This window comes from Tympanuchus pallidicinctus, unplaced genomic scaffold (genome assembly GCF_026119805.1).
Source record: "Tympanuchus pallidicinctus isolate F22 unplaced genomic scaffold, pur_lepc_1.0 scaffold31, whole genome shotgun sequence".
NCBI classification, from domain to species: domain Eukaryota; kingdom Metazoa; phylum Chordata; class Aves; order Galliformes; family Phasianidae; genus Tympanuchus; species Tympanuchus pallidicinctus.
This window is the reverse complement of record NW_026294749.1, coordinates 7,525,392-7,553,215: the sequence shown is the minus strand read 5'-3', so window position 1 is coordinate 7,553,215 and position 27,824 is coordinate 7,525,392. Positions and strand designations below refer to the sequence as shown.

The window sequence follows — 27,824 nt, the reverse complement described above, 5'->3', positions numbered from 1 at the left end:
TTTTCAGGCATTGGAAAAAATGTCATCTGTGACCGAACAGCGACTCCGCTGGATGCCTTCAGGATGATGACTGCAGCTCATTATTACCCAAAACTCATGAGCATCATGGGGAACGTACTGCGCTTCCTGCCCGCCTTTGTGAAGATGAAGCAGCTGATCCAGGAGGGCTACGTGGGGGAGCTGCTGGTGTGCGAGGTGCAGGTTCACAGCGGAAGCCTGCTGGGGAAGAAGTACAACTGGAGCTGTGACGACCTGATGGGGGGCGGAGGTTTGCACTCGGTTGGCACCTACATCATTGATCTGCTGACGTTCCTCACCAGCCAGAAGGCTGTGAAGGTGCACGGCTTGCTCAAGACCTTCGTGAAGCAGACGGACCACATCAAGGGGATACGGCAGATCACCAGTGATGACTTCTGTACGTTTCAGATGGTTCTGGAAGGCGGCGTGTGCTGCACGGTGACGCTCAACTTCAACGTCCCAGGGGAGTTCAAACAAGACATTATCGTGGTGGGCTCGGCAGGACGGCTGATCGTCATCGGCACCGATCTCTACGGACAGAGCAACAACTCTCCTCAGCGGGAGCTCCTGCTGAAGGACTCCACACCGGTCAGCAACTCCTTGCTTCCGGAGAAGGCCTTCAGTGACATCCCTTCCCCGTACCTCCGAGGCACCATTAAGATGGTCCAAGCTGTCCGGCAGGCCTTTGAGGACCAGGACGACAGGAGGACCTGGGACGGGAGGCCTCTCACGATGGCTGCCACTTTTGACGACTGTCTGTATGCCCTGTGTGTGGTGGACACCATTAAAAAGTCAAACCAGCTGGGGGAGTGGCAGAACATTTCCATCATGACTGAGGAGCCAGAACTGAGCCCAGCGTATTTAATCAGTGAAGCCATGCGGAAGAGCAGGATGTCTCTGTACTGCTAGCTCCACTCAGCTTCTAGGAAAGAATAGGATCCAGACAGCTCTTAAAGGAAATGGTAATTCGGCCCTTTTGAAGGGCTTGAACATCTTGCAAACAGCTGTGGGGATAGGGGAGAAGGAAATGTGGTGTTTGAATCAACTAAATCTGTTGGTGGCTAAATACCAAAGTGGAAAGGTCCTTAGAAATGCCCAAAATGGATAGGAAAGTTGAGAGCTGACTTACCTGTTTTAGTAACAGTATTATCTGGATGATTGGAAATATGTATCATGGACTCGTCTCCTGCTTGCAGGTGCTTTAGATTATCCAATTGTGTTTACTGTGAAAGGTTGGGAAGATCCTTTTAGATTTTCCTTACCTACCAGAGGGCTGTGAAGGTACTGTCATGTCATCAATTTTTCTGTAGTGTCTGACATGAATGGTTCCTACCATGACAGCTGACACCACCATGCTGTACTACTACACCTCCAACCAACACACAGAACAGTGGGACTTCGTGTGAGTGTTGCGTGACGCAGAAAATTTTGGCAGCTCACTTTTCATACAGCTTTTTAGGAGCTTCTATGTGTTGGTTTGGTTAATTGTTTGTCGTTTTCTTTTAAAGCACAATTATGTAGGAAGATGTGTAGCTTTTACAAAAAAAGTAGCCCTCAACTGCAGTGCATATGCCCCATTTATTGTGGGAGGGAGGGTCTTCTGTGAGCTCATGGTAAGCTTCAGTGTTTACTGTACAGATTTGCTGATTGAAATGGGTTGTGAAAAACCTTGATGAATGGCAGGTGGCATGAAAAAGTGCTGGTGGGTTTTATTACACAGCTGAACTCGAGCTAGCCTCACAAAGGTTTGCACACAATCTCCTGTGTGTGAGACTCACTTTTGAGTGAATTCATCTCGCATTTTGGTTTTAGGTAGATAACAAAGTGGTAGAATCTAACCCTCTAACCCTCAAAGCCTGAGATGCTTAGACAGCTCTTCTAAACTTTTGTGAAGTCACACTTGAGACATCCACACCAACAATTAATTTCATGTAGCTCAACCCCAAAGCTTTCATCTCCACCAAATGGTGCTCGTGAGTGAAAAATAGAAAGGGATGAGAAAACTTCCTGTCATTTCCAGGGAAAAAATTACTGTCACCTATAAGAGGTGGGAAGAGGAATCTCACCTCTTTACCTGCTTCAAGTGGCTAGCTGCTGGTACTGTAGTGATCGTTCCCTGTCATCAGTGCAGGGGTGGACAAACCTTCTTGATAAGTTTGTACTGTCTTTTTTAATAGTTTAGTTTGCAGTCTTGAAAGAATATATTCTTTCAGTTCTTAAAAAAATATAGTGAAAGGCACATGTATTATCCCAGTAAATGGGCATGCTGTTTTTCTGCATCAAGCTGCTCCTGCGCTTATGTGTTTACAGCACTAGGTTTTCAGATAGGAGAAAAAAAAAGTAGAAAACGAGCATATAGCACTAAATTATATTAAACTTGATAAAAACTGTTTCAGGATTCTTTATCTTCATTTTGACTAGGGGAAAGAGGAAGACATTCGGGCAAACAGTAAATAAGAAAATAGGACCCTCTTTTAGATTAGTGTTGCCATTTGGGGTTAGAAAGAGTGCAATCAGAATAATTCAGGTTTTTTTAAAAAGCACTTACAGTTTTGCTACTTTTGGGAGCACTAAGGGCTTCTGAAGAGCTCCTTCAAATGAGTCCATCTGATTGCTGTATGCTCCCGCCTGTCCTGTTCCCAGTTTTAGTGCTGCATAATTTTGAATAGGAGAGCATCATTAATGTGATTCATCTCCTCTGACACAAAAGCCAGCTAAAAGTCAGCTATGTTGTCTCCATCAGCTCTGCAAGGACATGGTTGTCAGTACAGAGAGAACTCTCTGTGGGGTGATGCAGTTCCTCCTCAGATTAACATAGAAGCAGTGCGTACTGGAAACTCCTCTTTTGTCTGTGCAGAAAATCTTGACTTCTACATTTTTAGGTCACTAATATTAGGAAACTTGAATCCCACCCCAAAATTACTAGTTGATTTTTAAAGGGTATGCATGTGTGACCTTTCATGAGGTATTCCCCTAAGTGTCAGAGCGTGACTGATGATGGAGTAATGTAATACCACAAAATTGCAGCCAAACAGAGAACTGTTCCTGTCGTATTGTTCTGCCAGCTTTAGAGATTGTGTCTGAGGCGGTCAGTTTTTGCAGAGGCCTCAGGCAAGCTTTCATCGTTCCTTCTTGGAAGAAGCTTTTGACAAATCTGAATGTTTTTCCTACAGTGACCTATCTTAGAATTTCTGTAGTAGTGTCCTTGCCAACAGGAATTTCCTATTGCAATTGTCATGGTATACCATGATGTACAGTTACAGCCCTTTAAAATGCACAGAAAAGTACAGAAGACCAAATTTGATCAAGAAATCATCCCTCTCCTCTGAAAAATTGAATTAGCCTAAAAGGGATCAAGAGAGATTTTTACTATAATAAGGCAGAAGCCCTTTATTGAAAATACTGGCAAGTTCAAGTCATGAATGTAAGCACAGTAGATAAGTAACCATGTCTAGTTACATATCATCCAAAACTGGAACTAAACATGGACCAAAATGTTTGTGAATCTTATTTCTTAGTGGTTTGTGCTGGAATTGCTGCTCATGTCTTTGCACCTTGTTTTGGTTCATGAGTGTGGACAGCTTTTCCTATCTGCATTTTACTTTTTTCATGCGTCGTTCTGGATTTTATGATTCCAGTTGGAAGAAGATACCCTGGAATCCTAGACAACCCTCCCTGCAGTGAGCTGTCAGCAGGTGAAACACAAGGAACAGGGACAGGTCCTGACCTTAACCGTTCTATCTTGGATCCGGAGGTTTCAGTGTCAGTCATCATCCACGCTCTGTGCAGACTTAGCAATGCAGAACTTGCTGCTTAGCAGAAATAGAATGTAATGCTTTGGTTACAGAGCCACCTGACACTTGTGTTAGTCCTGTATTGTTGGATCCTGTACAGCTCACTGTGTGACCACAGCTCCTAGAGAGGCAGCCAGGGTGAGCAGGGGCAGGGGCAGAGGGGGCATCCTTTTCTGACAGCAGCACAGATCTTAGGCTCGACTGGGGTGAACTGTTACCTAACTGGGACAGCAGCAGTGACTGCATACGTTCAGGATTGTATTACAGGTTTTCCATTCTCTAGGAGGCGAAGATGCTGTAGTTCCAAATGTAAAGATACTTAACTTCCACCTGGCTTAGAGGAGCCAGGAATTGGTTTATTTATAGAACATGTACTACAGTTCTAAAAATAAATGTTACTTTACAGTCTGGGATCTTCCTTGGCAGTATGAAGCCCTCTGCTCTTTTGGTACAGCTGAAAAGTACATTGGGTTGCCCTAAGTAGCCTCTGTAGTTCCTGCTGGCTTTGGGAATTTGGGCAGCAGTTAGAAGAGATGTACTTGATTGAACTCAAAAGCGGTACCACACCAGGGAACATACATTTGGAATTGCACTTTTAATGCTGTTCTTTAATGCTGTGCCACAACGTGTGAGACGAACGCTGCTAGAATTGGTGCAGGCCTAATGGCCAAACTGAGGCTGCTGCTGGAATTTACAGTGGCCCCCAAATGGGCTGATTCATACGCTAGATGACAAATGTTAATTCCTTTTTCCCAGAGCTGTTGTTGAGAGGCTCTTTCTGTTGCCATCTACCTGTGCACAAAGGATACTGAACATTATGGTCTGTTGCCAAAGACGAAAAGAGCCAAAGGGGGCATCCAGGGTGAAGTGCTCTTATGCTTTGTAGGAGCCTCTTCCAGTGCTGGGATGGTCAGCTGAAAGATGATGCTTTGTTTTCAATGGGAATCAGATTGGGCTCCACACCAGGGGTAGTAGAGTAACCCTTCCCCGTGTCCCTGTGCTCCTGCTAGATGCGTGCACAGCCTCAGCGCTGACCTCAGTGAAGTCCTGCATGGAGATGTAAGACCTCTGCAAGAGCTTTGGGTTTTCCTATATCTAATACTGTGCATGTGTTAAATTAGTAGTACTTTAGCTGTGTAGATAAAAAATACTGAGTAGAGATGGTATGTCCTTACCCATGCAACCAACAAGGCAGAGAATCAGGGCTTGCATAGACAAGTTTAGGCTCAGGATGGACTTTTGCAGAGTTCATCGTTAGCATTGGCTGAAAGCATGAGAAATTCCTGCCCAGCCAGCACGGGGCAATCAGAGGCACTCTCCACTTTGTACTTCGTGTTTCCTTCTTTTCAGTAGCTTTTGAATCACGATGAGCAGCTGTTCTGGGAGTTCAGCCATTCAAAGAAGGCTTTCCTGCTGTGTGCGATCACAGCACAAAGACAATTCAGTTTCTGTTACCTTGTTTATTTCTGTGTGCATACAAAAGTGGAAAAGACCCAGACAAAAATTGAACGATTCTCTACCCCCCAAAAAAAAAACAAACAAAAAAAAAGCTGATTTTATTTCATGGGTAAAGATAAATGTAGTAGTTTGATGGTGTCCTTGCAGAGATTCAGAAATTACTGATGGCAATTTCTTGTTTTTGGGAATGTTTAAATTTGACTTTGTTCTCTTTCCTTCAGTATAAAGTATCACAAATTGCGAAGTCTCTTCACTGTTGTGTATTTGCAAAGGTCTGAGTGCACCCAGCAGATGTTTGGCTTTGTGCAGATACTTCACACGTTGGCTTGGTGGTCCAGTGGCCCAGTGATGTAGCCTTAAGTACATAGGAAACACTGGGCCGTTTGACCCCTGCAGCCCTCTCTGGGTATTTAGGACTGGCTGTGAAATGGCAGGACTGTTCAGGATAGCAGCTTCTTGTTACTGAAGTTGTTACTTGTGGGGAGCAAAGCTTGTAAGTTTTAGAGGTGACGTATGACTGAATAATCATTGGCAGTTGTATCTGCTTTAAAATTTCCACTCTCTTGAGCTGCTGGATGGAGTATGTCCAGTAAAAACAACTTCCCCTTCACAATAACTGCCCACTCCCATTTGCTCATGAAAAGAAGAAATTTTCAGTAGACAGGACTATACATAATCTGCGTTCATGAACCAGTGTCATAACCTCAGGACTTAACTGAGTGTATGAAGCCAGAGCCCAGGCAAGTAATGGCTTTTTCAAAGCTGCCAAATCAAAGCAGTGGGGTTGGAGAGTGATGGGTATCAGCGTGGGTCAAACTGAAATAGCTTTTATTCAGCATTTTCTGTGAAATGAACAAACAAAATAGCTGTGGTCAGTCCAAAACTGAACACAACACATGCAGAAGGTCATTTTTTTCTCTTCTTTTTTTTTTTTTAATTTTGCTTTTGGGTTTAAGTTCCATTTCTAAAGAGTGCTGTTTTGAAATGAAGTTTTTAAAAAATCCCTTCTATTATGTTTTGTGAAGTTAACAGTTTGGAGTTGTGTTTTTTTCTTGTTTTAGGTTCACACTTTAAAAAGTCCCCATGCCTGTTTGGTGGATACCACTGCCTTTGGGCAGGTCCAGCTCTGAACTGCACCCTTGCAGTGTCATGCAGTGACCCCCTTCCAGCATTTGAATTTGGCCACGTGCATCTTCTTGTGGCAAAGGGAAAATCGGTTCATTGCACGGTGTTGGCTGTAGATAATCAAAATACTGTTTGCAGCAGTGCCAGCCATCGTCTCTAAAAGCACTTAAAGCTACTGACGTGTTTACTGTGGTTACTTATGACCTTGCAGCCATCCATTACTCTCTTTTCTTTTTACACCATCCGTCAGACTCGCTTACCTCCCCTCCTTTCATTCCGTTGCGAGTCAAGAGGCGGGTCTCCCCATTTCCCCCTGAGTTTGCTCCCAGCCTGTGTTACACGTGGCATACAGGGTGGCTAATGTATGACTTGAAGTAACTTTGGAGACAAATCCATTAAAGAAGGTGTTAACAACACAACCACTCCAATACATGGCATACGTGATGCCCCCGCTAGGGCAGGAATCCAAGCTCCCTGCTGTGCCGTGCTTCACAAATGACACTCACTGTTTCTCTCTGTACTGGTTTTATTTGATTTTGAAAATGAGAATATGTTCAGTTTGTTGCTGTGTCAATATTAAGTATATATTTATTGTTTTTCAGACATACATACATATATATAAATGCTATATATATATATAAAATGTCAACGCATGGACATATGTACAGTAGATATTTTAAAGAGCTATTTATCAAGAAAAGTAAGTGTTATAAGTAAACAGAGTTTATATTTTATATATTATGTAGATAGCAAAAAAAAAAAAAAAAGCAACAAAAAAAGTGTTTAAATTATAGTAGGACTTTTTGGGGTGGGGGGTGGGGATGGAGGGACGGTGAGGGCCGGTTCCAGCATTTAAAACAGCCAAACTACTTTGTACGGAAGCTGCCTGCTGTGCCTCTCGGCTGCAATATCTGTTTGTTTCTTCTTCTGGAAGATGATGTGCATTGTTACTTTTACATTGCTTGGGGAATGTAGTTAGTTTATTCTCGGCCAACTGGTATGTGCTGCTTAAATCATGGTTTCCTGTTGTTCTGCATATTTGCATCGATGGAATAAAAGGATCTTAACTGGCAAATAAAGACATAAAAGGATGTGATCCCAGCTGTCTGTCATTTTTTCCCACATATTCAGGGAGTGGGGTAATTGCCCTCACCTTTGCCTGTGTTTCCTGGTTAGCCTGTAAGTTCAACATGTGTGAGTAAAACACCCAGGCATTGTGCGTGGAGTGGGGATTCTGGTGGAAGAAGAGAGGGAAGGAAGATTTAGCACTGGCCTATCTGAGGTTTTAGTGCTGCTGCCAGGCCTGAGCTAATGCCTGCCAAACCATGTGTCCCAGGGTGACAGCTGGTTTTACTGCCAAAGGGTACCACCAAAAGCAGCATGGCTGGCAGCAGAGAAAATGAGGACATAGGATGCCTGTCCTGGGCACAGCCTGGAGACCCTTCAGGCTCTCCTCCCACTTCCCCATGGCTGTCCTGGGATGCCTTTCCTTCCTCATCCTCATCCTCAGCTCCTTCCAGTCACCTACATCTGCCCAGCCTTCATCTCATCCCTTGTAACGCCTTTGTTACACCTCATCAAGTGCAAAACAGGAGGTAGGACAAGGGGAAATGTTTTAAACTGAGACAGGGGAGGATTAGGTTGGATATTAGGAGGAAGTTTTTCACTCAGAGGGTGGTGAAGCACTGGAGCATGCTGCCCAAGGAGGCTGTGGATGCCCCATCCCTGCAGGCATTCAAGGCCAGGCTGGATGTGGCTCTGGGCAGCCTGGTCTGCTGGTTGGCGACCCTGCACACAGCAGGGGGTTGGAACTGGATGAGCACTGTGGTCCTTTTCAACCCAGGCCATCCTATGGTTCTATGACAATAAGAAGCAGTGGGAAATCCTGGGCTCTGAGGAAAGATATATTGCTTTTAAGATGTTGCAAAAAGGTGGGAGCCTTGTCTGTGCTGCTTTGTCTATCTTGCAGCAGAGCACTCAGGAAGATGGTAGATCTGCTCATGTCAGTACTCACCCATTTCTCAGGCACCAAGAACGTGCAGCGAGGCTGAGGCAGCAGGCTGTGCATGAATGGGAAATCACAGGCATTGACAGTGCACACCTCCCTCAAATCACATGGTGCTGTGAACTGCACATTTCTGTAATACACAAAAATCTACACAGTGGTTATCTTTTATTTCAACACAGAACTGCAGTATAGTACTCATTTCCACTACTGCCATTGCACCTATACTACTTCAAAGATGTATCAATGTTTATATGCACATAAAATGTACTTTGATCTGTTTAATACACATTGTTTTCTTAGACTGAAGAGAAGCAAAGCGAGGGAGAATTGGTGCCCAGGCAAATGCAGCTCAGTCAGGCTTCCAGACCAGTGCCCCAACTGATCAATTAACCACTGAAATAAAACAGGGTCAAACTTTATGACATATTCTTAACAGTAAAACCAAGACCGCTTCCACTCCAAAGGTTAAGACATAGAAATCTTTGGAAAACAGCACCTATGGGAACAATTCCTACGAAAGGACGCTTCGGAGCACACAGTACTTAACTATACAGGTAAGTGCAAACGCAGCAGTGGGTATAAAAATATCACGTTAATGAGGCTATAGAAATGCTAAGGTAAACTTCTTCAAATGTGGGTCAGTGTAGTGAGACACCGAGGTGTAGATTTATGAAGTAAAGTAAGAGTTCTGCTATTAATTGCAGGTGAAAATGGAGGAGAGGGGGGAATTCCTGCCCATTTTCCATAGCTTTGGAACATGCAAGGTTTCTGCGGTCCCACTGGCTTGTTCTGCTGTTCTCTGGAGCCCCTGCTGATTAACAGCCATGCAGCAAAAACAATGGAAGGCTCGTAGCCATAAATATTAAACAGAGGTATGTTAAATGCACTGCATTGTTCTCTTTGGGACTGGAGAATTTGCCGGGGAAGGGGCTATTAAAAAGTGCTGCTGTGCCAAAGAGCAGCAAATGCCTTCATTGCTAATTCCTGTCGGGTAGCTGTGGAGCGCTTTGTAATGTGCTGGTGCAATAGCTGCATTGCTGTGCCAGCATTCGTAGCAGACAGGACAACGGGGCGTATTCTGTTCAGGTAATACTCCAGAGTGCCTTACAGGCCAGATAGCACAGCCCTGCCTCCTGCAGCCTGGGGAATGGCTGCCACAGCCCAGCAGCACCCAAAGCACCTGTGCCTGTGCTGGCTGCTGCTGCCACCATCACACTCGGTGTGGATGGAAGCTACACACAGCCTCTAGAAGATGCCCTTGGGAGGCTCACTAGTACTAGCTATTGCTTGTCTCCTGCATACATCACATCTTGTAATACGTTTTCCCCTTGAGAATGCTCCATCCAGTGAATTCAGCAGCACAAACCTTGGTGCGGCACCCCATCTTTGCCTTCAAGTGAACGATTGTGGTCATTTCCTTGCAGCTACAGCCCCGTGAGCAGGGCCTGTAGGATGAAGCTGGGCTGCTGGCAGATGGAGAGCAGCAACCCTCACTCCTGCCCCCAGCTCCGCTCCTGTCATCCGCGGGCGCTGGCAGCAGGGAGTGTGTGCAGCCATATGCTTCATGTGGCTTCATTTAGCTGGAAACCAAAAATGCGGCTTTTTGCTGGACTCGTTTTTAGGCAGATCTGCTCCCTCATCTGCTCCATTGTCGACAGCAATTTATGCCAGATCGCTTTAATAGCAGAATGCAAATAGAAACCAGGTTGCTTGACTGCCAGAAATGTGCTTTTTTCCCCCCCCCCATTGGATCAAAGATTGAGTGTGCTGACTGTAGAATAATAAACAAGTTGAAAAGAAAAAATAAGAAAAGGAATGAATGAAGGACAACAGTTTTAAGCTCTGTATTTCCACAAGAAAGGATGTACATGTAAGCAAACATTTTGTAGGAGAGTGGAGGCCCCCTCCTCCAGACGTCGATGCACAGTAACTCGCGCTGCAGGAGTGGTGTACGCACGGTGTTAGAGAACCTTTCAGTGTCTGCTCCAATCTGTTTTATTAACTCTGCCTTTTGCAGCTAATCATATCTTGCAGACTAAAGGCTTTTGCAGAAATTACCGTGTCACATCCAGGCAATGATGGCTGCCTCTCAATGCAACCGGCTTTGTTGCTTGCACAAATACATTTTGCACAGTGAAACCTGAAAAAGCTCAGTCCTACATTTCAGCCCTCGAGAATTCAGAGGTAGCTGGAAATTGAGCTTGTAGCTCACTACATTTTGTTTGGTGCCCTTTTTCCCCACTGCTGTCTCCACACAACTAGATTTTATTTTTTAACGTTGCAGTGGTGCTGTTTCTGCCTATGGTAAAAAAGGACTTACACTTCAGACTGTTCCAGGCTCTCCAGACCGTGAAGGAAGGTAATCAGAGAGCAGAAAACGGGACCAAGACAAAAAGCAGATTCACAAGAAATGTAGGGAACAAGAATGTTCCTGGGTGCTAATGACCCATTCTCTATTCTGTGAATTTCTTAGAAACATTCCAAGCATGATTTTTGGCTAAGATCAACTTGTATTCTTCTGTATCCCTCCTGTGGCACAGTCTGAAGTTAGCACACAGCACAGACTATTCCCCCTAAGCAAGTTGCTTATAACCACCCCCTTTTGGAGGCGATGAAGTTAATAACACGGTCACGGACCATCTGCACCAATTGATGTTGGTGCCAAGAGAGTGGTGGTCCCAGGCACTTCATCTGCAGCTGCAGATGTAGTTTAGAGTTGGTAGAATTGGTGGATGTTGATATTACTAAGCTACTGTGTTAAAAAAACACAGAGTGAGGCAATACAGGTATAAGCTGTGCGGAGCCACTTCAGCACAGTGCGATTTGATTGAAACCACTCACTTTTACTATTTTACCACTCACTTTTCTGAGCCTTTTGCTTGCAGTTTCAAAACAACAGAATCAAGTTGCAGCAGGACACCCTGCCCTTCTGGCTTCAGAAACTTCTGGCTAGGAATAATTTCTGTTAGCACTACAGGAGGAACAGGGCCTCCGTGGAGAAAGGACTGAGTCACTTGCTGATTAGACAGAGCTATCCACCCACATTTGGCAAATGTCTGTACTGCTTCACGTTTTTCAAGTGCCTTGTAAACACGAACAAGTCCCCACAGAATGAGCTGTGTGATCATCTCAGTTTGGCAGCTGGCAAGGCAGAGGCAGAGGAGAAGTTGGTGAGCTCATTCTCTGACGAAGGTGGCTTTTCTCTGAATTACCTGGTGTTGTTTTCTTCTCAATTAGAAGTTCCCTCCCTCAGTAGCTGCACCCATCTATTGAAACATCACTGCCAAAGGACCCTCCAAATGCCCGAGATTGAAATTCTCATTCTAGACAGGGTACAACTTCAGGTCTTCATGAAATTCCTGCCTGCTTAGAAATACTCTTGCAAATAATAATTATAAATAAATAATATTTATTTATAAAACACATCAAAAAGGCAGTTTGGGTAGAATTTTCTCCTTTTATGGACTGACTGATCTGAATTGTACAGCATCAAAAAAAGATCTTAAAACTGGAAGAACTGAAATTGCAGTTTTAAAACACATACAGTGATCTTCGTTTTTCTGGCAGGAGCTCAGTGGCTTTACAAAGGAGGCACATACCATTCATTATCTTCACCTTGTCTTTTGGAAAACCCCCAAAAAAATGGCATGCCACGTTGTTCAAGGCCACACAGAGCACATCCATGACATCCAGATATTAAATCCTGCTGCTTTAATTTTTAGTTCAATTTAAATAGTTCTTAAGCCTAATACAATCTCATTCGTTATAATTAATATAATTAGTCATATATCATTAATGTCTAATAAGCTGCTGCCATTTGTGAATGCCAAATAAGCCAGTGTTGTCAACACAGCCTAAGTTCAAATTCATCGGTTTAGGAAAGCGCTAGCAACACCAAAGCCAATGCCAACAGCTTTATTTAAGTGAACACATTTCATCTAACCTTATCTATGGAGGGGAAAGTGAGAGATGCTGCACTCTCCAAGCATCGATTTTAAAACCAAGCTTATAAAATTAGCAGCAATCCATGTGCTCACCAGGAAATCACTAAAATAATCAATTGGCTTGGAACAGTCCAAGTCACTCCACAGCTCTCTCGTACATTGCAAGGAAGGGTGTTGAGGAGTGTGTTTGCCTGCACCCTGCAGTTCACACTGCTTAGTTTGGCAAAGATTTCTTGTAAAAAAAAGGACCTTTACAGAAAATTCCTTTTATTTCCTGGTGGGAACTTCTCAGTGCTAACAGCAGCAAATCATCACCTGGAGAGGCAGATGGCAATCATCTTACTGCAATTTGGGAATCTGTGGGGTGAATTGCTCTGTGTTTTTACAGCTTTCCATTATTCTGTAGGACAACAACCAGGCAGCGGGACATTGGCAGTACTTTTAATGACTATGGGAACATGGACTGAGATGGCCAGTATAGAAAACCATGATCAGGAGAGAGGTGGAGACTACTTTGTCCCATCACAAAACAAACATCACTCAGACATTCCAGTTCAACAGCTTGTCTTCGTGCATTAAAACAAGCCTGGAAACCATGACTGATATCATTTAGAGTAATTAATTAGTTGCTTCTCAGCCTTTTAAACGAATGCGCTACAAAGCCCCCTGAGCTCCACCGAGATCAAAGGCCGGCTTGTGCACAAGGCTCACCCCCCCTTGTAGGCAGTCCTTTTGAAAGGAGGCCATTACGTGACAAATTATTCTTTGGGGGTACAACTGCTGGCTGTGCTGCATGGCTTTGGTGAGATCTGAGCCTTTCGCCCCTCATCAGTGATCCAGAGAAGTCACTGGTTTGGGTTCTCCCTGTCGAGCCTAGGGCAGATACTTGCAATATGGCAACAGGATTTGTTTCGTCTCCAGTCATACACAGTAAAATCAAACTGTCTAAACTGACCAACACTTTTCCCCTGTCTTCTCACTGTCACATCCCAATTAAAGAGCTACAAAGCAGAAGAAAGACGCTTTGAGACTATTTATTATCACACAGAGACCCAAATGTGCCATGCATGCTGACACTACAAAGCATGCTTTTGGTACTATTTAAAAACACAACATTTTCAGTCAAAAACAACAATTACCTCCTTTTAACTCAGCTACCAGTCAGACTGGTAGAAGAAGAATCGGGGTGTGCACAACTGTGTATCTGATGTTAAGTAACAAATCCAAGTGATGTCTGGAATCCAGAAGACATCCTAAAAAATCACTAACACAGTCTTGAATAAATTCATTCACTAAAGGAACAAGCAACTGCATGTTACTACTTTCTCAGTAATTGTTTTGCACTTTCCTTACATGTCTGCAGACAAAAGCATGTCACCTCTGAAATGCTCTCATTCTCTATGAGAAATGGGAGAACAGAGAAGTAGGACATACGTGCACTCAGCATTCCAAGTTTAGCCACTCATCACGGTGTTTTCAGCCCCGTGGGCCTTTTCCTTGCTGCCATTCAAGGATATGAAATGGTGATTACAGAGTCAGAGTTTGATCTGCTTGGAGACAGACCTGGTTATTGTGCTGCCATGCTGAAATGAAAGGCTAAGCTCCCTTTTGCTGCCAAAGAGGTTTATGATATTTTTATTACCCTGGAGTGCTTTTGTTTTTTTCTGTCTCACTTCAACAAGAGATTAAGTTGGGAACATTTATAGGTCTGATATGCATTCTTTTCTCAGGTAGAATGTAAACAGAAGAATGATGTTGTTTTGGCCAGAAAATGGAGCCAAACTTTTCTTGCAGTGTTGATGTTCATGATGAAAAAGTCATGTGAATGTATAAGTAAATTGTCCTGTCCATTAGCACAGCTCTACTCCATGAACACAGCTCTGCTCACCAACTGTTCACGCTTCTCAAGAAACAGAAGCATCTTAGAAATTGTAACTTAGGAAAACTGAGACTACAAACTTATAACTCCTTTCTAAAACACTAATCACCTCCTACTGCAAGAGGAACACAACTTGGTGCTTCAGAAGGCTGAAAGTATACACTGCTTTTCTTACCTAGTGAAGATATTCTCATGCAAGTGTAATACAAAAAAAAAAAAAAAAAAAAAAAAAAAAAAAGAAGTGCATCTTCAATTGGTTCAGAGCAAGCGAAGCTCACCTAAAAGCAGTTTTTTATTTTTTGTAGGTAACAACATGCATTGTGACACCACGCAAATGTGGACCTCTGTGCTGAGTAAAATCAATGCTCCATTGCTTTGCGTTGTCGTCTTCTTCTGATAAATTCACATAGCAAGGTATGCTTCCAGTGATTATCTGTAATTCCACTGATAGATCAGTCATATATGAGAGAACAAAGCCCAGTACGCTTCCCAAGAGCTGCAATATTCAGCAGCATACCACTCCCTTGTAATTATTCCACCTCTAATAGTAAAAGCACTGATTATCAAGAACCATGAGCACAATGCAGTTCATATTTTGAATGAAAAAAGCCATAAAAGTATTAGCAATGCCCATTTGTCTTCTCTCTCATGTGGCTTTGTATGCCAGTGATTAACTCACTTGTGCAGTACAGACCCATCACTATAAAATAAACACATTACCACTCTAAGTAACAGATAAAAGTGAGACGCGCAGTACATTAGCAGGATAATAATTATTCTGGTCTTGCTATCTGCAATAATTCCAAGCCAATTCCAAAACTGTACTGCTTTTATCTTTCATGTATGCTACCTTTTCTTATGTTATTGTACTCCAAAGATTCAGCATATATGCTACCACTGTTTGGATAGATGCCTAGGAAGGTATGATACATCAGTCAACTGATTTTTCTTCCACACTCCTGGTTGACACCTGTAGCTGTTTGTGATGAGACTCTGCTTTCATTTACAATGGCAACAAATAGATTCCATGGATAGGAATGAAGATATTTAATGTCTCTAGCCAAAGGGCAAAAAGATCATTTATTTGGGTTATGAAAGAGTGGGTCCAGAGGAGGGCCACTGAGATGATCAGAGGGCTGGAGCACCTCTCCCATGAAGAAAGGTTGAGGGAACTGGGCTTCTTTAGCTCGGAGAAGAGAAGGCTCCAGGCAGACCTCATTGTGGCCTTTTAGTACTTGAAGGGGGCATATAAACAGGAGAGGGAACGGCTGTTTACGAGGCTGGATAGTGATAGGACAAGGGGGAATGGTCTTAAACTGAGACAGGGGAGGTTTAGGTTGGATATTAGGAGGAGGTTTTTCACTCAGAGGGTGGTGATGCACTGGAACAGGTTGCCCAAGGAGGTTGTGGATGCCCCATACCTGCAGGCATTCAAGGCCAGGCTGGACGTGGCTCTGGGCAGCCTGGTCTGCTGGTTGGCGACCCTGCACACAGCAGGGGTTTGGAACTGGATGAGCATCGTGGTCCTTTGCAACCCAGGCCATTCTATGATTCCATAAGTCACGTCATCACCCGTGTGCTTGGCAACACTGATTCACAGCATATAGAGCCAAGTAGCCATTTTCAGCGCAGGCGTATGTAGAAGTTACAAAAAAACAAGCCTGTTAAAATAAGAAGGTCCAACTCTTTATAGAGCTGTCTTAAGAAAATAATAATAATAGAAGCTTAGGCATCATTTTTTTTTCATTAAATGGTAAATAATAATCATCCACATAATAACAATCATTAGCAATTCATGCTAAGCCTGCGGTTTTAATGTCATTTTTGTTCTAAAAGCCTTGAATGATTTATTTTGTAGCAATGCACACACAGTGACCGGGATGCTGGGTTGTGGTTCAGTGGGAAACATTGGTGACAGATGGCCGGTTGGACTGGATGATCTTGGAGGTCCGTTTCCAGCCTTGGTGATTCTATGACTGATCGTCTGCATTCTCGAGTCAGCCTCCAATAGCTCCGAAGAGCCATCTAGCGATGGGAGACCAAAAGAAAACCGCAAGCCCGCACCGATGGCAGCAGGCTGCCACCTGCTGATGCGCGAGAAGCACTTCACTGAGCACAACTGCCTTGCTAACAGCGACGGGACGAGAGGAACGGCCTCAGGCTGTGGCATGGGGGGGCTCAGGATGCGCATCAGGAAAAAAATTCTTCTCATAAAGAGCCGTGAGGCACAGCAACGGCCTGCCCAGGGCACTGAGGAACGAGGACGCAGAGAAGCGCCAGCCCCGCCTCCATCCCCGTGAGCTCCAACCCGCCCCTCTGAGCGGGCGGTGCTTGCGCGTGCGCCGTGAGGAGCCCGTCCTGCTACAGTAGGTGCTGCGGGCCGGTGGGGGGGTTCCGCGTTCGGCCCCGCTCGCGTCCCTCTTCCGTTCGCCGGGCTCTCGGCCTCAGCTCGGCTTCCGTGAGCCGCGCCTCCCCTGTGCTGAGGCCGCGTGCTGCCCAGCGTGTCCCTGTCCCTACACGTGCCTCACAGAGGGACGGCCGGCTTCGGCTCTGCGCTGCCGAAAGGCGTTCTGCTGTATGGTTTCTGGCCGGTCTGGGTTTGATCCTACAAAGCAGTGAAAAAGTACTTAATTAAAAAAAAAAAGAAAAGAAAAAAAAAAAAAAACAAAGAAAAAAAAAAAAAAACAACATCACCACCAAGTAGGCCTGGTGGATGTGGTGACTTGTTGCCAAAACGTGGTCTTTGTTGGTTGTCTGCAGATGCTGCTGTGCGTTTTGGCGTATGGAGGAGTAGCTTAGTTTCACTGGAGAAGCCCTTCGAATCATAACTCGTCTGCTCTGCCAGACAGCCTGCCAGCATTGCTGCCGTCGCTGTGCTTAAAGGTTAAGGTCTTCTGTAACCTTTTGGATTAAAAATTAGAGCTTTGTTATATATGCAAGCCTGCAAGGGAGAACTGAGAACTGATACTTACAAGGTGGAACGTAAGGAAAGACGTGGTACTCACTGCAGCATTTTACTATTGTTTCCAGCATAGGGATGAGACGGTTGTGCCTCTCTACCGCTGAAAGGATAAACTCGGCACTGTGCCTGTGTCTGATAGCAACGTGAGCGTTTAATCCAGATCTGCGACTTAAGAACAGAGCTCGGTACGTTGCCTTGTGCTTTCCTGTCACCTCTGTGCTGCTGAGGCCAACGTCAGTTGGCCCTTGTCTCTGCTTGCCTCGTCTGGTGAGTCTGGAACCTGATGATTTGGTAGCTTCTCTGCCTAGCAGCTGTATGCAGTTTGAGTCTCTGTACCTTAGATTTTGCAACTCATAAGTTGAATTACTGCTTTTCTCCAAAAGGAACCAGCCATGGCCGAAGACTCTCAAAGAAACTTCCGCTCCGTCTATTATGAAAAAGTGGGGTTTCGCGGAGTTGAAGAAAAGAAGTCACTGGAAATTTTGTTAAAAGATGACCGATTGGGCAAGTTGATGTCAATGTTTCCTCTATTGCTTTTGGCATGTGGATGGGGAGGGAGTCATGCATGGTGTATTGCTGCTGTGCTTAGAGCACGTTAAAGTTTTACATCCTTTACCAAGGATTCTTTTTTTCTATCCTTTTCCATCTTTCCTATTTCATCTCTCAGTACAAGCAGTCCCTTGAGTTTCAAGGGTTTGAGAACCTGATTTTTAAAGAGTATCAAACATCTGCATGTTTGGCATTGTTGTTTTTTTTTTATTATTATTCTCATTCTCTATGGTCAATAAGCTTAAAGTTGTTTTTTTGGTTTTTTTTTTGTTTTTTTTTTTTTTTAAATGAAAACAGTTTCCATCTGAAAATATATTGTCTCCTGCTGTTAATTCCATCTAACCTTGTAACAGTGATGGTTTTGTTATTGATGCTTGTCTTTTATTAATGCCATATCTTTAATAGGATGGAAAGATAGATGTCCCTTTAGCAAAGTCCCTAATTGCTTTGAGATAGCAACACAGTTTACAAAATGATTATAAAAATGGTAGTTTCTTCCTGGTGAGCTTTAGTTGTATTGTAAATCAAATCAATGCAGGTTTCCCTAGGAGGTTGTGGATGCCCCATCCCTGCAGGCATTCAAGGCCAGGCTGGATGTGGCTCTGGGCAGCCTGGTCTGCTGGTTGGTGACCCTGCACATAGCAGAGGGGTTGAAGCTAGATGATCATTGTGGTCCTTTTCAACCCAGGCCATTCTATGATTCTATGATTTTTTTCAGAGGAAATAGTGTTGCAGTTTATTAGGCACAGTCTGTTCTCAACTGAACAAATGAAGGCACTTGTTAATAATATGCTGTGTAAGTGTGGATTTTGATCCTAGTATTTGTCATATTTAGATAAGCAGAGACTCAAAACTGTTATTCTATTAAAACTTTTTTATCTTAAATTTTTATTTCTCTACAGATATTGAGAAGCTTTGCACCTTCAGTCAGAGGTTCCCTCTCCCATCCATGTATCGTATACTGGTGTGGAAGGTTCTTTTAGGTATGAAACAATATCTGAATAAAGCAGTGATTAAGTTTAAAAATCTTGGCAAGCTATGCAAATGTATGTTTATGTTTTGGAGAAGTTGTGTTCTGTAAGATCTTGGTTTGAAGATTACTTCTGTTTTTTGTTTCTGGCTTTAAATGATATTTGCTGTTTAAGAAAATATGAGGCCGGAGAAAGTATATAGCCCAGAAACCATGAAAAATAAAACACGAAGCATGCAGAGATTCTATTCTCCTTGGAGTTTGATAATCGTGTGATAAATTGAAAGGCGCTAATGACTTTTCACTAAGTGATCAAGTGTTGGATTTACTGGATTTGGGACCATGACACTTGGAGATGGGGCAGATTGTGGAGGGTCCTGGAGTTCTGACTCATAAGAGGTATCAGGAGAGGTTCTCTTAGAGGGCTGAATGTAAGAAACACTGCCAAATTGAGTGTGAAACAGGGTGCATGACTGAATCTTTGGAAGAGGAAGGTGATCTACTGCACTACTGATGGTTGAGCGTCACGCCACTGTTGAAAAGCTTGAGTATGTCTTCTTCTTGTTCTTGGTGTCCACATGCCACTACACGTGGAGCTGCAAATAATGTATGAGAAAGCCTTATCTGAATTTTAAAGAATCTTTTAAAATGGTTTTCTCCTCCGCCCTCTCCAATTTCCTGCAATTTAAGAATCATGCCTTCATATTAATGGTTCACTTTGTACACCTCGATGTTGTCCCAGGTGATGTGGTATGTCAGAGATGTCTCTGTTGACCTCTCGTTCACATGTGACTCAGGATGGTGTTGAGGCTGAAATAGTTTCTAGACATGCCAGTGTTGAGATTCTTTTGTTTGCCAGTAGGAGTCTTCTCTGTTTAAGAAAAGGAGTTGGCAGTGTGTAACATAACACAGATGTTAACTGCTTTTGGATCACATAAAAATGTCTTGCTCCATCCCAGCTTTTGCAGTGCAAATAAGTTTGCAGTTGGGAAATAAAAGATAAGTTACTGTCTGTTGTGCTTGATAATAGACCTCAAGCATGTCATGGTTTAACACTTTGACAGCGATTCACCCCCCCTTCCCTTTAAATGAAATATGAAAGCAGCAGGTAACCTGCTTTAAGACTGGGTTTTGAAGAATGTCTTGTTCTCGTGGGTTTTTATAGGAAGAATTCTGCTCTATTGGTGATATGAAAATGGTACTGCTTCATTTTGATGTTTCTAAGATCTTCTTTCTACTGTAGCCGGTGACAGCTTTGTTGTGAGCACTGCAAGATTCAGCTTTGAGTTAGAATCATAGAATCACAGAATGGCCTGGGTTGAGAAGGACCACAATGATTATCCAGTTTCAAACCCCCTGCTATGTGCAGGGTTACCAACCACCAGATCAGACTGCCCAGGGCCACATCCAGCCTGGCCTTGAATGCCTCCAGGGATGGAGAAGGAAACAAAGAAATGCTGAGCATTTCTTCTAGATGTCAGAAACAATTTTGTTTTCTGTGCCTTTCCACTTGGATGTATACGTATCTGTTTTCTCTATTGAGAAAGCCAAAAGCCCTACATCAAAAGGTGCTTGGATGGTATTCTTAAATTCTAATGTGCAGTTGGTTCAACCACATGGTTGATTTTGCTTCTAGGTGTGATTTTAGAGAGGATTAATTTCTATAATACGGTGTGCAAAGGTGTTTCCAGCAGAGATCTAACATTAAACTAAGTAATAAAACTGTAATGTATAGCATCTTTGCATTAGTTAATTGTATGTATATTCTCTGCCAGGTCCTACATTTCTGTAGGCTGGAGTGTTAGTAGGAATTGAAGTTAGGCTCCTGGAAAGAAAGTTTTGATGTTTTTTTCTTTATGGATGCTTTTCTTTCATTATTATTATTATTATTATTATTATTATTATTATTATTATTATTATTATTATTATTATTATTATTATTTTTAGGAATTATTCCTCCTCACCATAAATCTCATGCTTTGGTGATGAACTACCGGAAGGAGCAGTACTGGGATATCCACCATGCTCTTCATGTAATTCGTTTTATCAGTGACTCTACCCCACAGGTAGATGTTTTCCTCCGCATACATCAACTGGAATCAGGCAAATTGCCTCGAAACTTGGCTTACCCTTTGGTAAGTTTCCATGCTAATAGTATTTAAGTCATAGAATCATAAAATCACAAGGCTGGAAAGGATCTAGAACATCACCTAGTCCAACCGTTCTCTTATCATCATTACTTCCCTCTGAGCTACTAAAGCATATCTTGCAGCACCTCATTTAAATAATTTAAAAATTTTAGAGTAATTTGCTTTTAAATCCAGATATTAATGTTCTGCCTTCCTTTTTCTGAACTGATCTGGGTCTGTCATGTACTCTCATGCACTCTCTGGTTTACAGTATGCCCGCTCGTGGGTAAACAGGTTTGTATTTTGTGTCTGTAGTGTGATGACAAGTGTGTGGGCTTCATATATAAGCCTCTGTAAAAGGAGAGGTGATGAAAGGAACCATGAACTTTCTGAAGGAGCCATTGCCTTATTTTTTATGTTCACTTTCCACGCTCACTCGAGCCCAGCTTTATTACTCTTCATCTATAGAATAGAGTGTATCTGTAGAATAGTTAGATCAGCTCTATCCTGTGTGCAGTCACATCTGGAACTGTGTTTTAGGCATCCTCATAGTTCTTATACCGAGGATCTTTTCTTCTAGAGAAAATGAAACAGTGTGCCCATCACACACTTCTAGATTTGTATTGTGGGGAATAACAGACTCATCATCTGGAAAAGTTGCTTATTTGTCTCTGGGAAGGTGTTTTATCTCAAATCAAATAAATAAGATGAAGGCAGCTCATGGCTGCCTTCTTTTCTTCTGTAATTAATACCCACGACAATGGTGTTTGAGGGGCCTATTTGGCAAGGGAAAGGAAAAAAAAATCTGCTGGTTTAAAATGTGGGTTATAGAAATAGGAATATTGCAGTGCCATCAGGGGATGAATTCTCATTTGAGAATGTTTGGGAACTTTGAATCGCAGTTGATCCAAACTCTTGTTGAGTGATTTGTTTTAAAAACAAGACAAATCTTATTTGTTCTTCTTTATTAGATATCTGTCACTATAATGCAGCTGTTTCCCAGTGCTTTATTTATAAATATGTCAGGGACAGATGGCATCTCTCTTTATATACTTAGATTCCATTCTCTTTTTGCCAAGAGCAGGGAAAAGGAATGTACAGATAATGTGAGTTGTACAGTCTAATTCTACTGTGTGTTTAGTTCGTTTTTCACTTTGTTTTCCAGGAACCAGAAGATGAAGTGTTTCTTGCAATTGCTAAGGCAATGGAGGAAATGGTGGAGGATCCTATAGAATGCTATTGGCTTGTCAGTTGCTTTGTGAATCAGCTTAACAGCAAGCACAAAGATTCATTACAACAACTAGTAAGGATAAAATACTTGTGTGTGTGTGTGTGTGAGAGAGAGAGAGAGAAAAACTGTAAGAGGGAGAGAAGTAAACAAGACCTGGGAAGCATGCTTTCTGAGCATTCTGGTAGGCACAATGAATAGAGACAGCTGGAGTGTCAGACCAGTACCTGTGGATTCTGTTCTGGCAGCAGTTCCATGTGGAAGGAGCAGAGCTTTTGGAATTGTGGCTGTATTATCTGATAGGTCACTTTGCCTAAAGTAACTAAATTGCCTAAAGAAAAAAATTGGTTTTGTTTGCTACATTGTAGTTCTCAATTAGTTTTTTTTTTTTTTAAGCTTGCGTTTAAGCTTGCATTGCATTTAGATGAGTTATTTCTTAGTCACTTTGGAGTTTTGTTTAAAACAAAGATGTAAAAAGCTTAAGAGCATTTAGACTCATGTCTGCTGCTTTTCTGGCTTGTCCTTCAGAGTCCAATACTGCTCACCCAGTACTGGGTGATAATGAGGCAAAGCACAACTTTTTCTAGAAGCTAGGTGCCTCAATTACATAGGGAGTATCCCTAAGATGTCATTGTAATACACACATTGTACCAAGGCTGATGGGTAAAGGAAGTGTTTTTGTCTTTGTCAACTATATTAACTCCTTATCTTACTATGACAAAAAGTCTAAAGACACTCCAGGATTTATGAAAACATGCATTGTCTTACATTAGAGCTTGAGCAAAATGATAACCATTCACATTTTTAAACCTATTTGTGTGTTTGTCTGTTGCCCCTTCTATACATGCTGTGCTTTTAAACAAGAAATACATGCCCAGATTCTTATTTATTGCACAGGGATTTAGTCTGAGAATTGATTTTCTTGGTTTTGGTGCACTGTGTGTAGGTTGTTAGGCTGTGTGCTAAGGCAATGAGCATCAAGATGGATGAAACTCAGTGTTACTTGTGAGGACAACAGTAATTAGTGCAGCCTGAATCTCTGCATTGCCTTAAGCTCTCCAACACCTGCATTAGGGAAGAGTGCATGTATGTTTTTGAAGTCCTGCTGGTGGTCAGCAATTTAAGGAACCTGGGGCTGTTTATTGAGTGAGTTTATTTAACAAGTGAATTTCAGAAATCAACAATATTCGTATTTTGGAACACCCTGTTTTTAGTTAAAATAAGGCAAATTCATTACTTAAGCGTGTCTATGCTTACAGGATTTTGGATGTACTTCTTGTTTTATAGTATTCTATAAGAGTGTGCAGCAGGGAATTATCTAAACTTTTGCCCTTCCTTTCTCAGCCAAAAGTTCTGGAGCAATATTTAAACATTGAAGACAGTAGGCTTCTGATGCATCTGAAGGCATGTGCTGCGATGAGCAAGCTCCCTTATGATCTCTGGTTTAAGAAGTGTTTTGCAGGCTGTTTACCTGAGTCCAGTTTACAGAGGCAAGATTTTTTTTTTCCCTTTCTATTTGTAATTCCACAGTAATTTTAAATTGCTGTTACCACATGCATTTTACCTGTTGTGTAGTTATGGAGTTAGCTTCATTGCTGACTTGAAAATGACACAATTTTGTTTTGTTCTACTTGTTACTGATACAAGACAAGCTGTTTGTGATCTCTTCTAGCAAGGAAGTTGAATGTAGCAATTCATTCCCTAAGGCACTTCTCACCTCCTAGGATTTAGAACTTCTAATCCCCTATTAGTGATAGATAGCTGAAAGGAGTCAGTTCTCAGGCTTTCAAACTGAAATCCTTGCTTAGGGAGCAATGGTAATACTGTATCATTATCAGATGAAATAGATTTGGGTAATGTTTATTTGAACAAAACAATATTAGGGCATCACTAGGTTAGTGAAGTCCTTATTCTGCAGTTTGCAGTTTCAGCATTACCCTGTATGTGGTGTGCTTGTTGTTATATGGCAGGTTCTGCCTACCAAGCACCTGTAAGCAGTCTGTTCTGTGTTGTGGCTCTATGATGTGGAAGTTAAAAGCTTTTACTCTTGTTTTAGCTACAGAATCAGAGCATTGGAACTTCTGGTGGCACAACAGTTCTATTTACCAACAATTTGTATGACAACATGATAGATGTGCACTTTGCCTTTGCCAGTTTAGGTTTCTGCATTATTCAGTTGTAATCAAAATGGCCATATTTGCTAAGGAAATAACATACTTTGTGGGCAGCGTGTGACAGATGAACTTAATTAATGCTTGGAGATTCAGTTTGGATTAGAATCTGAAAGCCCGAATGCTTGTCTGAAATGCATCCAAATGGCAGTATTAGAACTGCTGAGAACTGCAAACAGCTCCCCGGTTCTCCTGTGAATTTTACTTAATTTTTCAAGTGACAGCTGGTTTGAGCGTGGTGTTTTATGATTTAATTTAACTTCTGATTTAATACTGTATTTCATAGAGAGGTTGCTTGCTTTGTCTAAGTTGTAGCCCTCTCTGCCAGGCAGCAAAACTGAAATTTCATCTTTTTTTTTTCTAAGATGCACAAGATTTGTGTACACTGTACAGAAGTTTTATCCAGTAATGGTGAGATGAAGTGTACATAATGCCAGCTGTGTTTCTGACAGGGGTTGTCATTTGGTGTACGTACTCTTACAGTGCACTCCTATGCTTAACCATAGCTAGAAATTGCACATCAATTTATTTTAAGTGGATTTGGAAAACTAATGTAGAGAGCTTTCATGTAGAAACTTCCTTTGAGCTTATGCAGTGTTTTTGCTCTGCTTGCCCTGATGAAACTGACAAAAATGTGACTTGAAAGGTTTGAAAAGTAGACACTGTATGACAGCAGCAAACATTCCATATTATGAATTAAGAAAGACTTTGCTTAAAGGGGTGATGGGAACCCTCATCTGGCCTTTGAAGCTCATTATGCCTGCATTGTGTTCTCATGGCACTCCAGGCTGAAGTGCAAGTTCTTCCAAGAGAAGAGGTCATGCCAAAATTGAATTGTCTTTTGAAGAAACACACCTGCAGATCCGAGTTTATAGATGGGCTGTAGGAGATGTATTCCAGTTACTGTATTCAGAGATTATAGAGAATGGTGTGTGATCTCTGTCTCCCGTGGTTTTATTTGAAAGGAGAAACACTTTTCACAAGCACCTGGATGGATAAAAGAAAAGGAATCCTCAGAAGGTCTTTCTGACACAGCTCTTAAATGTGAAGAACTGAAAATAATGCAGGAACGTTAAAGCTGCCATCTGACAGATGGTCTCACACTGGTTTTGGATAATCTTTCATCCCGTGTCTGTTGAGTTGGGCCTGAAATAGAGCTGCTGGATGAAGGGTTTCAAATTGTTGCAGGCTGTTTTAGTACTGTGAATCTCTCCCAGTAGTTGTAGAGGTTCTGTTGCTAAAGAATATGCGTTCTGTGAAGGCCTGGTCTTCTGGTTTTCTTAAAACTGTGAGGTCCAGGCCTGGCTCTTACAGGTGGTAGGAGTGCTTTGTAGTTCTGAGAGAGTCTGTGCACAGTGGAATGAGTTGCAACACTTAAATTTGGTACAAGGAACAACTATTAAACATTATGGCCTGTATCTTGCTGATAATTATATCTTCTAGAGAAATGACTTGGAATATTTTGCTACTTGAGATGTAGTGATTGAGGATTTCATTCTTCTGAGTGTTCATTTACCTGACTATTTGAAGAATCTCATTATTGAGCATGCTAGCAAATTGTTTCCTTTTTTTGCACTAGGAAAAATTCTCACCCTTACCACACCATATGGAATAGTTGTCACAGTTCAGGCTGTTAAAACATGATTTGCTTTTTGCACTTGAGCTTGTAAGCAGTTCCACTTCTAAACAAGGACATGCCATATTAATGCATTTGCTTGCCATCACTCAGTACAGACTGAGGAACTGATAAAATATCTTTCATTGACTGTGACCTGAATAATTGAATATACTTATTGCTAGTCAGGAAAACAATCTGAAAAAGGTAATTGTACAAACACTGTTCTAGCAGATATACAAGCAAATAAAGACTACAGTAATGCTTAGTGATTCCTTTATCATTTCTTTTTCCAGGGTTTGGGACAAAGTAATTAGTGGATCCTGCAAAATTCTCGTTTTTGTTGCTTTGGAGATATTGTTAACCTTTAAAATGAAGATAATCGCGCTGACCACTGCAGAAAAGATCACCCAGTTTTTGGAAAATGTAAGTGAAATGTAACATTATACTCTGTGCTGTGCAATTACCTCACATGGCCCATAAAACTGTCTTTTGGCCTCAGTCATTTGTTGTTTTAAACATACCAGAAGAAAGGATGAGAGGAATAGTTTCTGTCAGGAGGTAAGGCTTCCATAGAATGTAGGCTCTGGGTAATATGTTATTTATGTTTGTGCAGATTTGACACCATTCCTTCTGATAATAACATGGTTTTTTTTTTGTTTTTTTTTTCTTGTAAAAATAAGCATGGATGAAGTTGGATTAATTTTTCCAGAACCTCTTACCAGGACTGGTGTCTTGCACCCCTTCTGTTCCTTTTCTGGGCATGAACCTGTAGGCTCAGGGCATGCTTTTTGTTTTTTTGGCCTTGGGATCTTAAACCTAGCCCTGATCTTTCCCTTTGTGGAAAGACATGAGTGTGACAGCGGGGTTGTAGGAGCCTCATGTGACCTAGGGTAGCTGGATTGGACGTGTTTATGGTCGTGGATGGGCCAGTGTAAGTCCTGTCTGATGACAGATGAGGGGTGTAAAGTAAGAGAACCTTGGGTTCTCCTGTTTTGTAAATAAGTGTTGTGTCTAAAGCTTGGGGGCGCTTGTAGGATGTGAGGGATGCTAGGGCAGGGAGGTGGGATTGTAGTTTCTCTTTGTATAAAGAGATGAAACTTGAATTGGAGATTCAAAATCTATATTTAAAATGAAACAGTCCACATAAAATGCATTGACAAGGCATCTTAACTCAATCTTTTGTAGATTCCTCAAGATAACACTGATGCTATTGTCAGCAAAGCTGTAGATCTGTGGCGCACACACTGTGGGACTCCAGCACACTCTGTCTGACAACTTTCCCCACTTACGACAGCTTGGAAAAAAAAATCATTTAAAAAGTTTCCTCTTGCTGTTCTTCCCTCTTTGTGGTGTAATGTTCTTCCTTTCCTCTCCAATTTGAAGATGCTATTAAAGCATTTCACGGCATAGTGATCAATGTTTTTCAATAAATATGGATGGAGTGAAAATACTGAGTGGTGATATGATGATGCCTAGGGCATTTTAATCCAGCCAGCTACACTATTCTGATTGCACAGTGTGTTCTGTGGCTTTTGGGGAAGTAAATCTAACTCCTGGAGCAAGGTGAGTAGGCTGACTTGTAGAAAATACTTCTGTATGCCAGCTTATACTTGATAGAACTAGTTACTACTTGGAGGGGCTTTTAAGGTGAACGCGTAGTATCTCTTATTTTGCTGGAACTCAGTGGTGAACAAAGCACGTTCCTTTGCTGGAAATTTAAAAGTACTCTATCAAAACCATAGATTTGCAGGTAAATGCAAAAGAGGCATCACGAATTTGAGACAGAGAAAGACATCACAGTGACCAGGTGAGTCGTATTTTTCTGAAATATCTTAGAAGTGTTTTCTTCCTGTCTGCCAGTGAACTGTCATGGCTGTACTTTGTTTGTGCTCAGTGAAAAATGCTCTTGAGAGATGCTCAGTGGTTTGGCCAAATTAAGTATTACTCTGCAAATAATGAAGAGCTTTTCTT

At 42.2% G+C, this 27,824-nt stretch overlaps 2 protein-coding genes across 7 annotated transcripts in view; both read left to right on the top strand.

The window, feature by feature from the left end:
* GFOD1 (glucose-fructose oxidoreductase domain containing 1) overlaps positions 1 to 7,491 on the top strand; it is a 70,060-nt gene extending 62,569 nt beyond the window's left edge. The window contains exon 2 of the mRNA XM_052697818.1: positions 8 to 7,491. Within this exon, the coding sequence (XP_052553778.1) occupies positions 8 to 927 (920 nt within the window). The 3' untranslated portion in view covers positions 928 to 7,491. The remainder of the gene's footprint in view (positions 1 to 7) is intronic.
* Positions 7,492 to 16,465: 8,974 nt separating this feature from the next.
* On the top strand, positions 16,466 to 27,303 carry TBC1D7 (TBC1 domain family member 7). 6 transcript variants are annotated; one of them, XM_052697830.1, is made up of 9 exons: positions 16,467 to 16,592; positions 17,257 to 17,373; positions 17,572 to 17,692; positions 18,640 to 18,720; positions 20,655 to 20,842; positions 22,002 to 22,139; positions 23,409 to 23,554; positions 26,147 to 26,276; positions 27,039 to 27,303. In XM_052697830.1, exons 3-9 carry the CDS (start codon positions 17,581 to 17,583, stop codon positions 27,123 to 27,125), a joined length of 882 nt encoding a protein of 293 aa, XP_052553790.1. In that variant the 5' UTR covers positions 16,467 to 16,592; positions 17,257 to 17,373; positions 17,572 to 17,580; the 3' UTR covers positions 27,126 to 27,303. The 6 variants fall into 6 exon arrangements, with proteins under 6 accessions (XP_052553794.1, XP_052553790.1, XP_052553789.1 ...); XM_052697829.1 differs by having other exon boundaries at positions 17,257 to 17,455; XM_052697833.1 differs by lacking the exon at positions 16,467 to 16,592 and adding an exon at positions 16,635 to 16,849 and having other exon boundaries at positions 17,257 to 17,455.
* The last annotated feature ends 521 nt before the right edge of the window (positions 27,304 to 27,824 follow it).

Bases quoted from the DNA above. Each gene is read 5' to 3' on its own strand.
- TBC1D7 (XM_052697830.1), top strand. From the start codon at position 17,581: ATGGCCGAAGACTCTCAAAGAAACTTCCGCTCCGTCTATTATGAAAAA. The intron at 17,693-18,639 runs GCAAGTTGATGT...ATTTCTCTACAG, and splicing joins GTTAAAAGATGACCGATTGG to ATATTGAGAAGCTTTGCACC. The intron at 22,140-23,408 runs GTAAGGATAAAA...TTCCTTTCTCAG, and splicing joins AAGATTCATTACAACAACTA to CCAAAAGTTCTGGAGCAATA.